The following is a 16656-nucleotide window of genomic DNA, read 5'->3' on the forward strand; positions in this document are numbered from 1 at the left end:
CCCTGTATCTTTTTCAGGGAAGGCCTCCTGACCACAACCACTTCATCTGTCACAGCACAGAATAGGAAGTATGGGTCAGGCATCAGAAGATGTGAATTCTGGCTCTGCCTTTTCAGAGATGGCCCTGTCTAGTTCCTTGGAATAAACCATGGTGTCTTCCCTGGCCTCAGTTTCCTACACTGTATAAAAAGAGAACGCAACATCTCGGTAGGTTGGAGCGTGAGTACATGAGGTGGAGACCACTTTGCTAGGGTCACAGTAGACTCCTCACCTCCTTCCCCTTGTCCCCCTCCCACTAGGTAAAAGAAAATTGCATTGAACTCTTAAGAAAATTTGACTCCAGTCCTGGCTCCCTGGGCCTTGGTTTCCCCACCACACAGGAGTTTGAACACTTTGATTTCTGAAGTCCTTCTCACCTCTGGGGTTCCAATATTCTGCTCTTCTCCTCTTCCTCCTCCTCCTCCTTCTCCTCTTTCTCCTCCTGCTTCTCTGGCAGTAGGGAGATTGCATGTATGTGTGTGCACGTGTGTACATATACATGTATGTGTGTGCATGTAGTGGCAGCAGGGAGGGGTAAGGAAAGAGTCCTGCAGGGGTTGGTGGTGGCAGTTGGGAGAAAAGGAGGCAGGACTATATGTGCCAGCAGAGCACAGAGTTTTCTCACCAACTAATGGTGCTTGGGACAGTTTAATCATTAAAGGAAAGGAATGAAGCCAGGAGCGCCTCAAAGTCCAGCCTGTTGTTGACTAACACTAACAGATGAGCAACGAACTGGCAGCAATGGGGCCTGGAGCTTCAGGGGACGGGGTCAGGACTGAGACAACTCCAAGCGTAGCACAAGACTCCAGAGTTGGTCTGCACGCCTATGACATCAGCGTGGTGGTCATCTACTTTGTCTTCGTCCTTGCCGTGGGAATCTGGGTAAGTGGGCCCTGAAGCTGGGGCTAGCAGGGGAGGTAGTAGTGGTCTCTCAGCTTGGGTGGGGCTGTGGAACTGGGGCAGGGCTAGGCAGAAAGAAGCAGATCATAGAACCATGGAGCCGAGATGGAAGGGCCTTCAGGAATCAGGCTCCTGATCTCCTCATTTTTAGAAGGGCAGAGAGCGGTGTGGCTGGTCTGAGGTCACACAGAGAGTCTGAGGCAGACCAGGCCCCCGACTCCTGACTCCTCTCTGAGCACTGCTGCCTTTGGCCCCAACCATCCCTGGTTTCCCTGAGCCTCACTCCTTCCTTCTTCCCACCCCAAGGCCCCCAACTCTGAGAACTCTTGACCCCAGCCCTACCTCAGTCCTGCATTCGTTAGCATCTTGGTTAAGGTGATTTATAAACGAGTAGGGACTCATGTGCTCTCAGGGAAGTGTGCCAGGCTGATTCCCAGGTTACTCTATTCTCCATTGTTCCCAGGAGCCTCCGGCTATAGGCAGAGGCCAGGCTTTGGGGTCAGGGAAACCTGAGTTCAGGTCCTAGCTGCAACAATGAGAGCCTCATGTCCCTGGGAACATATGAGGTCTATCAGCTTTCTCAGGTGAACGATGAGAGTGTTTCACGCATCTGTGTGAAGAGACCACCAAACAGGCGTTGTGTGAGCAACATGGTTATTGATTTCACTTGGGTGGGGGCAGGCTGAGTCCGAAAAAGGAGTCAGCAAACGGGGGTGGCTTATCATTAGTTCTTATAGGTTTTGGGATAGGCGGTAGAGGTAGGAGCAACATTTTGCAGGCAGGGGGTGGATCTCACAAAGTACATTGTCAAGGGTGGGGAGAATTACAAAGAACCTTCTTAAGGGTGGGGGAGATTACAAAGTACATTGATCAGTTAGGGTGGGGCAGAAACAAATCACAATGGTGGAATGTCATCAGTTAAGGTATTTTCACTTCTTTTGTGGATCTTCAGTTGCTTCAGGCCATCTGGTCACAAGGGATATGATGGCTTAGGTTGGACTCAGAGGCCTGACAGAGAGTAAGCACTACACTGTGATCATTCAGCAACAGGACACACTGCAGCACCTGGCACGGTGCCTGGTGCCTGATCAGCAGGCAATAAATGACTGCTGTTATCACCATGGCGTTCTGCAGAAGTGTGAGCACCTTTAGACTCTGCTGTGATTCAAGTCCCAGATGGTCACTTCCTAGGCTGTGGCCAGGTCAGAAACCCTCTCTGGGCCTCAGTTTCCTCATCTGTAAAGGGGGGTGAACGGTCCCTGCCTTCTAGTGCTGGAATGAGGAAGAATTGGGCTAACAGATGATCGCTGGGTCCTGGAAGTGGCCAGTCAAGAAAAGCACCAACTCCTCTGTGACTTTGGACAAATTACTTCCAATGTTGGGCCTCCATTTTCACATCTGTAAAATGGATCTGTTTTGCTCATATGGCCTCCAACAGGATGAGAGCTGACAAGCAAAATACAAGCAAAAGCTTAACAAGCACAAGTCATCACACACATTTATCACTCCCTGGTGGCTGATTATTTTCCCATAGGGGAAAGTCAGAGAACTGTTGGCTCTTGCGTTTGAATAGTTGCTTCAAGTTCATCCTTCCCTACCCACTGCCCTGCCCTCACCCTGTGTCTCCAGAGAACATTCCAACAGGCTGCTAACTGACCACCTACTGGTGTAAGACAGGGAGGTCCTGGATGGGGCTCAGTGGCGTGATCTGACTTCAACCCAGGGAAACTCCAAAACAGAACCCGTAACTCTGCTCAGGGCTCAAAGTCTCACAGTCAAATTGCAGCCCTCTCTGTCCTCCTGCCTCCAGTATGGGAGCCCTGTTGGGAGCAGGGAAGGGATCAGCTCAGAGAAAGGGTGAGCACTACACATCTAAGGAGGCGATACTAAATCATCCTCCGAAAGCGCACTTTGGGGAAGGAAGGATAAGGGGACAAGAGTGCACAATCAATGGCTTCACACACATGACATCCGTTACCGCCTTTGCTTTTCACACTGGATCTGGGAGATGAATGGTGAGGCTCACAGAGAAAGTGACCCTCCCAAGATGATAGCTTAGAAACCGTGGAACCAGCCTCAGGCAGCTCTCTTCTGCCTCAGTTTTCTCCCTCTGTGTCCCAAACAGTGCCTGCACCAAGGGGCAGAAAATCTGCAGGGAGGGGGCCGGGCAGAGGTTCAGAGAGGCTTGAGAAATCCTCATCTCATCTATTTCCTTTCCAGTCGTCCATCCGTGCAAACCGAGGGACCATTGGTGGCTACTTCCTGGCCGGGAGGTCCATGAGCTGGTGGCCAGTGAGTTGACTCTTCTTAACCACCCCCTAGTGCAGAGGCTCCCAACTCTCCTCCTCCCCACTGTCCAAGCCCTTGTCCCATCTTCTCACACCTGGACTAAGGCAAAGACCTCCCCGTTGTGTTTCCTGACTCTGGGTCCCTTCTCTCCTGCCCAAACCCACCCTGCAACCTGAGTGGCCTTGCTAGCACACACCTTGGACAAATATCCCCTGGCCCCTCCTAGGTGTGGCCCTACATCTGACACTTGACTTGCAGTGATGAATCTGGAATGTCCCCATCCTAGAGAAGCTCAGAGCTGAGGGGGGCAGATAGATTCATAAACATCATGCGCACTGCTGAGCCAGAGGGAAGCAGGGGGCGCTCACCAGAGCTTGAAAGCCCCTGGCCACCAAACAGTGGAGTCAGCTAGGGTTAGGAAAGATTTTGGGGGGAGGGTGACACATAAGCTTAATACTGAAGAGCAGTTAAGTTAGGGGAATCGCAGAGGTAAAATCCCCAACAACCTCAGGGAATCAATCCCCAAACCTTTGTGAGCCACAATTTCTCCCATCAAGCCACCCCACATTTCCACTGGTTCTCAAAATTAACTTCCTCTTCCTGGAATGTGATGGAGGGAGGAAAGCCCTGCCTCAAAAATGACCAGCAGAGTCATCAGCCCCAGTGGTAGCTGAAGCAGTATACACCCCCAGGCATGCAAAACTCACACACGGTATGTGTGCATGCACACTCCCACACTCTCACACATAGCACTTGCACACTCACACTCACGCTTCCACACTCTCACACATAACAGCCCCACACTCACACTCACATACTCCCACACAACACTCCCACACTCACACTCAGACTCCCACACTCACAATCACACTCCCAAACTCACACACTGCCACAATCTAACACACACTTCCACATTCCCACTCACATTCCCACACTCTCACAGACAACACTCCCACACTCACACATTCCCCCACTATCACACACAACACTCCCACATTCACACTCACACTCCCACACTTTCACACACTCCCACACTCACACTCCCACACTCTCACACATAACACTCCCACACACTCTCACACAATACTCCCACACACTCACACTTCCACACTGACACACTCCCACACTCTCACAAACACTCCCACACTCACACTCCCACACTCACACACAACACTCCCACACTCACACTCACACTCCCACACTCTCACACACAACACTCCCACATTCACACTCCCACATTCTCACAGACAACACTTCCACACTCTCACATGTAACACTCCCACACTCACACTCACACTCACACACATTCCCACATTCACACTCACACTCCCAAACTCCCACACAACACTCCCACACTCACACACTCACACAGAAGACTCCCACATTCACACACTCACACATAACACTCCCACACTCACACTCCCAAACACACTCACACTCCCATACTCACACACACAATACTCCCACACTCACACTCCCACACAACACTCCCACACTCACACTAACACACACAGAAGAGTCTCACACTCACACTCACATATAACACTCCCACACTCACAATCCCACACAACACTCCAACACTCACACTCACACACTCACACACACAACACTCTCACATTCACACTCACACTCCCATACACTCAAATTCACACACTCACACACAACACTCTCACACTCACATTTACACACTCACACACTCCCACACAACACTCCCACATTCACTCACCCACTCAAACTCACACTCCCACACTATCACACTCACACTTGTACACAACTCTCACACTCACACTCCACACTCACACTCACTCACACTCCACACTCACACTCACACGGACACACACTCACACTCACACTCACACTCACACTCACACACTCACACTCCCACACACTCACACTCCCACTCACACTCCCACACACTCTCACACTCTGACACTAACACACTCACACAGAACACACACTCACACTCACACAACACTCACACACACTCACACACTCACAACACTCAGACTCACACTCACACTCACCCTCCCACACTCACACTCACACACTACACTCACACTCACCCTCCCACACTCACACTCACACACTCACAATCACACTCACATTCCCACACTCACACTCACTCGCACTCCCACACTCACACTCTCAGACTCTGACACACACACAACACTCATATTCACACTCTTCACACTTTCACACTCACACACACAACACTCACACTCGCACTCACACTCACATTCCCACACTCATTCTCACACACTCTCTAACACTCCCACACTCACGCTCACACTCACACAACACTCACACTCTCACACTCTGACACACTCACACTCACACACCACTCACACTCTCACACACACACACACAACACTCACACTCACACTCCCACACTCACTCTCACACTCACAACTCACTCTCTGACTCACACTCCCACACTCACACACAACACACTCACACTCACACCCTCCCACACTCACACTCTCATTCCCACACTCTCACACTCGCACTCCCACACTCACACTTACACTCCCACACAACACACTCCCACACTCACACACTCACACTATCACATTCACTCACACAACACACACACTCACACTCACACACTCCCAAACTCACTCTCACACACACTCACACACTCCCACACTCACTCTCACACCCTCCCACACACACACTCCCACACTCCCACTCACACACACAACACTCACACTCACACTCCCACACTCACTCTCACGCTCACACTCTCACACACACATACTCACTCTCCCACAGTCACACTCAAACACAACACTTACACACACCCACACTCACACTCACACACACTCACACTACCACATTCACAATCACACTTGCACTCCCACACTCACACTCATATTCACCCTCCCACACTCACACACTCCACACTCACACACTCACACACTCACACCTTCACACTCACACACACTCACCTTCCCACACTCATACACTCCCTCGCTCACAATCACACTTGCACTCCCACACTCACACTCACCCTCCCACACTCACACTCACAACAGTCACACACACTCCCACAGTCACACGCTTACACTCCCACACTCACACTCTCACACACTGACACACTCACACACACACAACACTCACACTTACCCTCCCACACTCACAATCACACTCACACTCCACACTCACACACACCCCCACACTCACACTCCACACTCACACTCACACTCCCACACTCACACTCACACTCACACATGCACTCACACTCACGCACTCACACTCACACACTCACACTCAACACTCACACTCACAATCCCACACTCAAACTCACTCACACTCACACACACACACACTCACACTCACACTCACCCTCCCACACTCACACTCACAGACAACACTCACACTCTCACACTCACCCTCCCACATTCACACTCATACACAACACTCACACAAACTTCCACACTCACTCTCACATCTCACACTCACACTCCCACACTCACCCTCCCACACTCACACTCACACACACACACGCAACAGTCACACTCACACTCACACTCACATTTCCAGATTCACTCTCACACTCACACACACACTCACACCCTCCCACACTGACACACTCCCACAGTCACACACTCCTCTGAGTGTGTGCTCAGTGTGTGTGTGGGGGTGAGTGTGAGTGTGTGAGTGTGAGTGTGGGAGTGAGAGTATGTGCATGAGTGTGTGAGGGTGAGAGTGTGAGTGTGAGAGTGTGAGTGTGGAGTGTGAGTGTGCGTGTGTGTGGAGTGTGAGTGTTGTGTGAGAGTGTGGGAGTGTATGTAGAAGTGTGTGTGAAAGTGTGGGAATGTGTGAGTGTGGGAGTGCTATGTGTGAGATTGTGGGAGTGTGAGTTTGAGTGTGGGAGTGTTGTGTGTGAGTTTGAGTGTGAGTGTGGGAGTGTTGTGTGTGAGTGTGGGAGTGTGAGTGTGGGAGTGAGAGTGTGTGCGTGTGAGTGTGAGTGTTGTGTGAATGTGAGTGTGAGTGTGTGTGTGTGAGTGTGGGAGTGAGAGTGTGTGCGTGTGAGTGTGAGTGTGTTGTGTGAATGTGAGTGTGAGTGTGGGAGTGTGTGTGTGAGTGTGGGAATGTGTGAGTGTGTGTGTTGCGTGTGTGTGAGTGTGAGTATTCCATGGGAGTGTGTGAGTGTGAGTGTGGGACTGTGAGTGTAGGAGGGTAAGTGTGAGAGTGTGTGAGAGTGTGAGTGTGTGAGTGTGGTAGTGTGAGTGTGAGTGTTGTGTGTGAATGTCTGTGGGAGGGTGAGTGTGAGAGTGTAAGTGTGGTAGTGTGCACGCTCATCTGAGTGCACGCTGCCCTGAGTGTACGCTCGTCTGAGTATGTGCTCCCCTGAGTGTGCACTACCCTGAGTGTGCGCTCCTCTGAGTGTGCACTCCCCTGAGTGTGCAGTGTGCTCCCCCCCGAGTGTGCACTCTCGAGTGTGCACTCCCGAGTGTGCTCCCGAGTGTGCACCCCCTGAGTGTGCACTGCTCTCCCCTGAGTGCACACTCGAGTGGGTGCTCCCGAGTGTGCGCTGCGCTCTCCCTGAGTGTGCACTCCCCTGAGTGTGAGTGTGCACTCCCCTGAGTGTGCCTGAGCACACTCGAGTGTGCTCTCCCCTGAGTGCACACTCGTCTGAGTGTGTGCTCCCCTGAGTGCGCACTCCCCTGAGTGTGCACTCCCCTGAGTGTGCACTCCCCTGAGTGCATGCTCATCTGAGTGTGCACTCCCCTGAGTGTGCACTCCCGAGTGAGCACACTCGAGTGTGCACTCCCCTGAGTGTGCTCTCCCCTGAGTGCACGCTCGTCTGAGTGTGTGCACTCCCGCTCCCCTGAGTGTGCACTCCCCAGAGTGTGCACTCCCCTGAGCGCTGAGTGTGTGCTCCCCCTGAGCGTGCTCTCCCCTGAGTGCGCTCGTCTGAGTGTGCGCTCCCGCACTCCCGAGTGTGTGCTCCCGAGTGCTCCCCTGATGTGAGTGCTCCCCTGTGTGCTCCCCTGAGTGCACGTTCATCTGAGTGTGCTCCCCTGAATGTGCGCTCCCCTGCACTCCCCAGTCTCTCCCCGAGTGCACGCTCATCTGAGTGTGTGCTCCCCTGAGTGTGCGCTCCCTGAGTGTGCACTCCCCTGAGTGCGTGCTCCCCTGAGTGTGCACCCCTGAGAGCAAGCTCTGAGTGTGCGCTCCCCTGAGTGCGCACTCCCGAGTGTGCAGTGCGCTCGCCTGAGTGTGCGCCCCTGAGTGCGTCGAGTGCTCCCCTGAGTGTGCACTCCCGAGTGTCGTCCCCTGAGTGTCTGCTCCCCTGAGTGTGCACTCCCCTGAGTGTGCACTCTCCAGAGTGTGCGCTCCCTGAGTACTCTCCCGAGTGCACGCTCGTCTGAGTGTGCCTCCCCTGAGTGTGCACTCCCCCTGAGTGTGCACTCCCCTGAGTGTGCTCGAGTCTCGTCTGAGTGTGCGCTCCCGAGTGCGCACTCCCTAGTGTGCGCTCCCAAGTTCGCACTGAGTGTGCGCTCCCCTGAGTGCATGCTCCCGAGTGTGCACTCCCGAGTGTGCGCCCCCTGAGTGTGCACTCCTCCCTTGAGTGTGCACTCCCGAGTGTGCACTCCCCTGAGTGCGCATTCATCTGAGTGTGCACTCCCCTGATTGTGTGCTCCCCGTGTGCACTCCCCAGGGTGTGAGGTCCTCTGAGTGTGCTCTCCCGAGTGCATGCTCATCTGAGTGTGCGCTCCCCTGAGTATGCTCCCTGTGCGCTCCCGAGTGTGCAGTGTGCGCTCCCCTGAGTGTGCACTCCCTGAGTGTGCACTCCCTCCAGGAGTGTCCCCTGAGTGTGCTCCCCTGAGTGCGCACTCCTGAGTGTGCGCTCCCCCTGAGTGTGTGCTCCCCTGCTCTCCCTGAGTGCACTCCGGAGTGTGCGCTCCCCTGAGTGTGCACGCTCGTGTGCGCTGAGTGTGTGCGCTCCCCTGAGTGTGCGCTCCCCAGGGTGTGCGCTCCCCAGGGTTGAGCTTGTGCACTCCCGAGTGCATGCTCCCCTGAGTGTGCTCTCCCGAGTGCACGCTCATCTGAGTGTGCGCTCCCCTGAGTGCGCGCTCCCCTGAGTGTGCACTCCCCTGAGTGTGCACTTCCCTGAGTGCCCCCACTCCCCTGAGTGTGCGCTCCCCAGGGTGAGTGAGCTCCTCTGAGTGTGCACTCCCCTGAGTGTGCTCTGAGCATGCTCGTTTGAGTGCTCGCTCCCCTGAGTGTGTGCTCCCCTGAGTGTGCACTCCCCTGAGTGTGCACGCTCCCCTGAGTGTGCGCTCCCCCCTGAGTGTGCACTCCCCTGAGTGCACTCCCCTGATGTGCACTCCCCCTGAGTGTGCACTCCCCTGAGTGTGCACTCCCCGGAGTGTGTGCACTCCGTTGTCGAGTGTGCGCTCCCCTGAGTGTGCACTTCCCTGAGTGCACGTGCTCGTCTGAGTGTCTGCTCCCTTGAGTGCGCACTCCCCGGAGTGTGCGCTTCCCGGAGTGTGCACTCCCGAGTGAGCACTCCCGAGTGTGTGCCCCCTGAGTGTGAGTGCACTCCCTGAGTGAGCGCTCCCGAGTTCTCCCCTGAGTGTGTGCTCCCCTGAGTGCGTCTCCCCTGAGTGTGCACTCCCCCTGAGTGTGCGCTCCCCTGAGTGCACGCTCATCTGAGTGTGCGCTCACCTGAGTGAGCACTCCTGAATGTGCGCTCCCGAGTTCGTGCTCACCTGAGTGTGTGCTCCCCTGAGTGCGTGCTCCCCTGAGTGTGCACTCCGGAGTGTGCGCTCCCCTGAGTGTGCGCTCCCCTGAGTGTGCGCTCCCCTGAGTGTGCGCTCCCCTGAGTGTGCGCTCCCCTGAGTGTGCGCTCCCCTGAGTGCGCGCTCCCGAGTGCTCTCCCCTGGTATGTGAGCTCCCCTGAGTGTGTGTGTGTGCGCTCCCCTGAGTGTGTGCTCCCTTGAGTGTCCCGAGTGCATCCCCTGAGTGTGCACTCCCCTGAGTGAGTGTGCGCTCCCCTGAGTGTGCACTCCCCTGAGTGTGTGAGTGTGCACACTCCCCTGAGTGTGCACTCTCCTGAGTGTGCACTCCCCTGCACACTCCCGTGTGGCACTCCCCTGTGTGCGCTCCCCTGAGTGTGAGTGTGCGCTCCCCAGTGCGCTCCCCCCCCCCGTGAGCTCCTCTGAGTGCGCGCTCCCCTGAGTGGGCGTTACCGAGTTTGCGCTCCCCTGAGTGTGTGCTTTTCTGAGTGCACGCGCTCCCCTGAGTGTGCGCTCCCTGAGTGCGCTCCCCTGAGTGTGCGCTCCCCTGAGTGCACGCTCCCGAGTGTGCGCTCCCCTTTGTATGTTTTCCCGAGTACACGCTCATCTGAGTGTGCTCTCCCGAGTGTGCACTCCCCTGAGTGCGCGCTCCCTTGAGTGTGCGCTCCCGAGTGTGCTCACCCGAGTGCACGCTCCCTGAGTGTGCACTCCCCTGAGTGCGCACTCCCCGGAGTGAGCTCTCTCCGGAGTATGCGCTCCTCTGAGTGTGCCCTCCCCTGAGTGCGCGCTCCCCTGAGTGTTCCCCTGAGTGTGCGCTCGTCTGAGTGTGCGCTCCCCTGAGTGTGCGCTCCCTAGTGTGCCCCTGAGTGTGCTCGTCTGAGTCTCTCCCGAGTGTGCGCTCCCGAGTGAGTGTGCGCTCACGCTCCCCTGAGTGTGGTCTCCCCTGAGTGTGCACTCCCGAGTGTGCCCTCCCCTGAGTGTGCTCTCTCCTAAGTGCACGCTCATCTGAGTGTGCACTCCCCTGAGTGTGCACTCCCCTGAGTGTGAGCTCCTCTGAGTGTGCCTTCCCCTGATTGTGCTCGCCCCTGCGTGCACACTCGTCTGAGTGTGCGCTCCCCTGAGTGCGCACTCCCCGTGAGTGCTCCCCTGAGTATGCGCACCCCCTGAGTGTGCGCTCCCCTGAGTGCGCACTCCCCTGAGTGGGCGTTCCTGAGTGTGCACTCCCGAGTGTGCGCTTGTCTGAGTGCGCACTCCCCTGAGTGTGCGCTCCCCCGAGTGCATGCTCCCCTGAGTGTGCGCTCCCCTGAGTGCATGCTCCCCTGAGTGCACACTCCCCTGAGTGTGCTGTTACCCCCTGAGTGTGCGCTCCCCTGAGTGTGCACTCATCTGAGTGCACGCTCCCCTGAGTGCGCGCTCCCCTGAGTGTGCGCTCCCCTGAGTGCGCGCTCCCGAGTGTGCGCTCCCCTGAGTGCGCGCTCCCCTGAGTGGGCGTTACCGAGTGTGCACTCCCCTGAGTGTGCGCTCGGCTGAGTGCACGCTCCCCTGAGTGTGCGCTCCCCTGAGTGTGCACTCCCGAGTGCACGCTCGTCTGAGTTTCTGCTCCCCCCTGAGTGTGCACTCCCCGGAGTGTGCGCTCCCCTGAGTGCGCAGTCCCGAGTGTGCGCTCCCCTGAGTGTGCGCTCCCCAGAGTGTGAGCTCCTCTGAGTGCGCGCTCCCGAGTCTGCTCGCCCCTGAGTGCAGCCTCGTCTGAGTGTGCACTCCCCTGAGTGTGCACTCCCTGGAGTGAGCACTCCCCTGAGTACTCGCTCCCCTGAGTGTGCACTCCCCTGAGTGCGTGCTCCCCTGAGTGGGCTTTCCCTAGTGTGTGCCCCCTGAGTACACGCTCGTCTGAGTGCGCGCTCCCCTGAGTGTGCGCTCCCCTGAGTGTGCGCTCCCCTGAGTGTGCTCTCCCCCTGAGTGCAGGTTCGTCTGAGTGTCCTCCCCTGAGTGCGCGCTCCCAGAGTGAGCGCTCCTTTGAGTGTGCGCTCCCCTGAGTGCCCCTGAGTGCGTGCTCCCCTGAGTAGGCGTTCCCGAGTGTCCACCCCCTGAGTGGGCGCTCTCCCGAGTGTGCACTCCCCTGAGTGTGCGCCCCCCGAGTGTGTGCACTCCCCTGAGTGTGCGCTCCCTGAGTGCACGCTCCCCTGAGTGTGCTCCCCTGAGTGCACGCTCTCTGAGTGTGCACTCCCCTGAGTGCACGCTCGTGGGCTGAGTTTCTGCTCCCCGGAGTGTGCGCGCTCTCCCCTGAGTGTGCGCTCCCCGAGTGTGCGCTCCCCTGAGTGTGCACGCTGAGTGCATGCTCCTGAGTGTGCGCTCCCCTGAGTGTGCACATTCCCTCCCCGAGTGTGCACTCCCCTGTGCTCCCCAGAGTGTGAGCTCCTCCTGAGTGCGCGCTCCCTGGAGTGAGCGCTCCCTTGAGTCTGAGTGGGCGTTCCCGAGTGTGCGCTCCCCTGCCTGAGTGCGCGCTCCCCTGAGTGCGCAGTGCAGCTCTCTCGTCTGAGTGTGCACTCCCCTGAGTGTGCTCCCCTGAGTGTGCACTCCCTGAGTGCACGCTCCCGCTCCCCTGAGTACTCGCGCTCCCCTGAGTGTGCACTCCCCTGAGTGCGTCGCTCCCCTGAGTGCGCGCTCCCCTGAGTGTGCACTCCCCGGAGTGTGTGCCCCCCCTGAGTGGGCGTTCCCGAGTGTGCGCTCCCCTGAGCTCGCACTCCCCTGAGTGTGCGAGTGCATGCGCTCCCCTCCCCTGAGTGTGTGCACGCTCGTCTGAGTGTCTGTTCCCGAGTGCACACTCCCCGGAGAGTGCACTCCCCAGTGAGCACTCCCGAGTGTGCACTCTCCTGAGTGTGCTCTCCCCTGAGTGCACGCTCGTCTGAGTGTGCGCTCCCCTGAGTGCGCGCTCACCTGAGTTTGCGCTCCCGAGTGTGGAGTGTGCTCTCCCCTAAGTGCACGCTTGTCTGAGTCTGCGCTCCCCCAGAGTGTGCACTCCCCTGAGTGCGTGCTCCCCTGAGTGGGCCTTCCCAGTGGGCGCTCCCCTGAGTGCACTCTCGTCTGAGTGTGCGCTCCCCTGAGTGTGTGCTCTCGAGTGTGCGCTCCCCTGAGTGCACGCTCCCCTGATTGTGCTCTCCTCTGAGTGCACGCTCGTCTGAGTGTGCGCTCCCGAGTGCGTGCTCCCCTTAGTGTGCACTCCTCCCACACTCACACTCACACTCCCACACTCACAATCACAGTCACACTACCACACTCACACTTTCACACTCTCACACACAACACTCACACTCACCTACTCACACTCACTGACACACACTGCCACACTCATATTCTCACACTCAACCTCCCACACTCACACTCTCGCACTGCCACACTCACACTCACACACGACACTCAAACTCCCACTCACACACTCACATTCCCACACTCACTCTCACACTCACATTCACGCTTCCACACTCACACTCTCACACTCACCCTCCCACATACACATTCACACACAACACTCACACACTCCCACACTCACACTACCACACTCACACACCCTCCCAGTCACACTCACACTCACACACAACACTCACACTCTCACACTCACACACACACACTCCCACACTCACACTCTCACACTCACCCTCCCACACTCACACTCACATTCACACTGCCACTCACACACACACACACACTCAAACTCCCACTCACACTCACATTCCCACACTCAGTCGCACTCTCACACTTGCACTCCCACACTCACACTCTCTCACACTCACACACTCACACTCACACACTCACACTCACCTTCCCACACTGACACTCACACTCCCACAGTCACACTCACACTCCTCTGTGTGCTCAGTGTGAGTGTGTGAGTGTGAGGGTGAGTGTGAGTGTGGGAGTGAGAGTGTGTGTGTGAGAGTGTGAGTGTGGGAGTGCGAGTGTGGATTGTGTGTGTGAGGAGTGTGAGTGTGAGTGTTGTGTGTGAGTGTGACTGTGAAAGTGTGAATGTGGGAGTGTGACTGTGGGAGTGAGAGTGGGTGTGTGCGTGTGTGTGACTGTGAGCGTTGTGTACGTGTGAGTGTGAGTGAGAGAGTGTGAGTGCATGAGTGTGAGTGTGAGAGTGAGTGTGGGAATGTGAGTGTGTGAGTTTGATGTTGCATGTGTGTGTGTGAGTGTGAGTGTGGGAGTGTGTGAGCATGAGTGTGGGAGCGTGTGAGAGTATGGGAGTGTGTGAGTGTGAGTGTGTGAGAGTGAGCGTGGGAGTGTGAGTGTGAGTGCTGTGTGTGTGTGGGAGGGTGAGTGTGAGAGTGTAAGTGTGGTAGTGTGTATGCTCCCCTGAGTGCACGCTCCCGAGTGCATGCTCCCCTGAGTGCGCACTCCCGAGTGCGTGTTCTCCTGAGTGTGCACTCCCCTGAGTGCATGCTCCGAGTGTGCACTCCTCCCACACACACACTCACACACAACACTCACACTCACACTCCCACACTCACACAGTCACAAGACCACACACTTTCACATTCACTCCCACACACACACTCACACACAGCACACTCACCCACTCACACACACACTCACACTCACATCACATTCACACTCACACAGTCACACGACCACACACTTTCACATTCACTCCCACACACACACTCACACACAGCACACTCACCCACTCACACACACACTCCCACACTCACCCTCTCACACTCACCCTCTCACACTGCTACACTCACACTCACACATATTCACACTCACACACGACACTCAAACTCCCACTCACACACTCACATTCCCACACTCAATCTCACACTCACTCCCACATGCACTCTCACACTTGCACTCTCACACTCGCACACACACACTCACACTCCCATACTCACACTACCACACTCACAGTCACACTCACCTTCCCACAGTCACACACACACAACACTCACATTCATACTCTCACACTCCCACACTCACTAACACACACTCACACTCCCACATTCACACTCTCACACTCACCCTCCCACACTCACACTCACACTTATACTGCCACTCTCACACACACACTCACACACGACACTCAAACTCCCACTCACACACTCACATTCCCACACTCACACTCACACTCCACACTCACCCTTCCACACTCACACACTCACACACAACACTCACACTCACACTCTCACACACACACTCACACTAAACACACTCCCACAAACTCTCACACTCACACACAACTCACACGCACACTCCTACACTCACACACTCAAACTCACACTCACACATTCACACTCACACTCACACACAACACTCACACTCACACCCACACTTACACTCACCCTCCCACACTCACACACTCCCACACTCACAATCACACTTGAACTCCCACACTCACCCTCACACTCACCCTCCCTCATTCACACACTCACCTACAACACACTCACATTCTGACACACACTCACACTCTCCCACACTCACACTCACCCTCCCACACACATTCACACTCACACACAACAGTAAAACTCACACTCACACACTCATACACAACTCACACTCACACACACTCACAACTCTCACACATTCACACTCTCACACTCATACTCCCACACTCACACTCACTCCCACACTCACACTCACACCCTCCCACACTCACACTCACACTCACACTGCCACTCACACACATGCACTCACACACGACACTGAAACTCACACTCACACTCCCACACTCACTCTCACACTCACACTCAACACTCACACTCAAACTGACACTCCCACACTCACTGTCACATTCGCACTCACCCTCCCACTCACACTATCTCACCCACACTCCCACACTCACACTCACACTCACCCTCCCAGACTCACACACACAACACTCACACACTCAGACTCTCCCACACTCACCCTCTCACACTCCAACACTCACACTGACAAACACAACACTCACCCCCACACTCACACTCACACTCCCAACACACACTCTCACACTCAGCCTCCCACACACACTCACACTCACACACACAACAGTAACACTCACACACACACTCACACTCACACCCACACACTCCCACATTCACACTCTCACACTCACACTCACACTCACTCACCCTCACATTCCCACTCTCACAATCACCCTTCCACACTCACCCTCCCACACACACTCACACTCACACACAACACTCACACTCACACTCCCACACTCAGTCTCACACTCACACTCCCACACTCACTCTCACATTCACCCTCCCACACTCACACTCACAAACAACACTCTCACACACACACAACACTCACACCCACACTTCCACACTCACACTACCACACTCACACTCACCCTCTGACACTCACACACTCACAGAGAACACTCACACACACTCTCCCATACTCATTCTCACACTCACACACTCACTCTCCCACACACACACAACACTCACACTCACACTCACACACTCACACAATCACACTTGGACTCCCACACTCACAGTCACACTCACCCTCCCACACTCACATTCACACTCTCACCCTCACACACTCCCACATGCACTCTCACACTCACCTTTCCACACTCACACACTCACAGTCACACTCACATTCACACGCTCATAGTCACACTCACACAGAACACTCACACTCCCACACTCACACTCCCACACTCACACTCACACTCACCCTCCCACACACA

At 55.8% G+C, this 16656-nt stretch overlaps 1 protein-coding gene across 1 annotated transcript in view; it reads left to right on the forward strand.

Moving 5' to 3' along the window:
• Positions 1-746: 746 nt before the first annotated feature.
• SLC5A9 (solute carrier family 5 member 9) overlaps positions 747-16656 on the forward strand; it is a 52892-nt gene continuing 36982 nt past the window's right edge. Inside the window, exons 1-2 of the mRNA XM_050802184.1 lie at positions 747-921; positions 3160-3231. Of these exons, the coding sequence (XP_050658141.1) occupies positions 760-921; positions 3160-3231 (234 nt within the window). The 5' untranslated portion in view covers positions 747-759. The remainder of the gene's footprint in view (positions 922-3159; positions 3232-16656) is intronic.

This window comes from Macaca thibetana, chromosome 1, assembly GCF_024542745.1.
Source record: "Macaca thibetana thibetana isolate TM-01 chromosome 1, ASM2454274v1, whole genome shotgun sequence".
Classification (NCBI taxonomy): Eukaryota; Metazoa; Chordata; class Mammalia; order Primates; family Cercopithecidae; genus Macaca; species Macaca thibetana.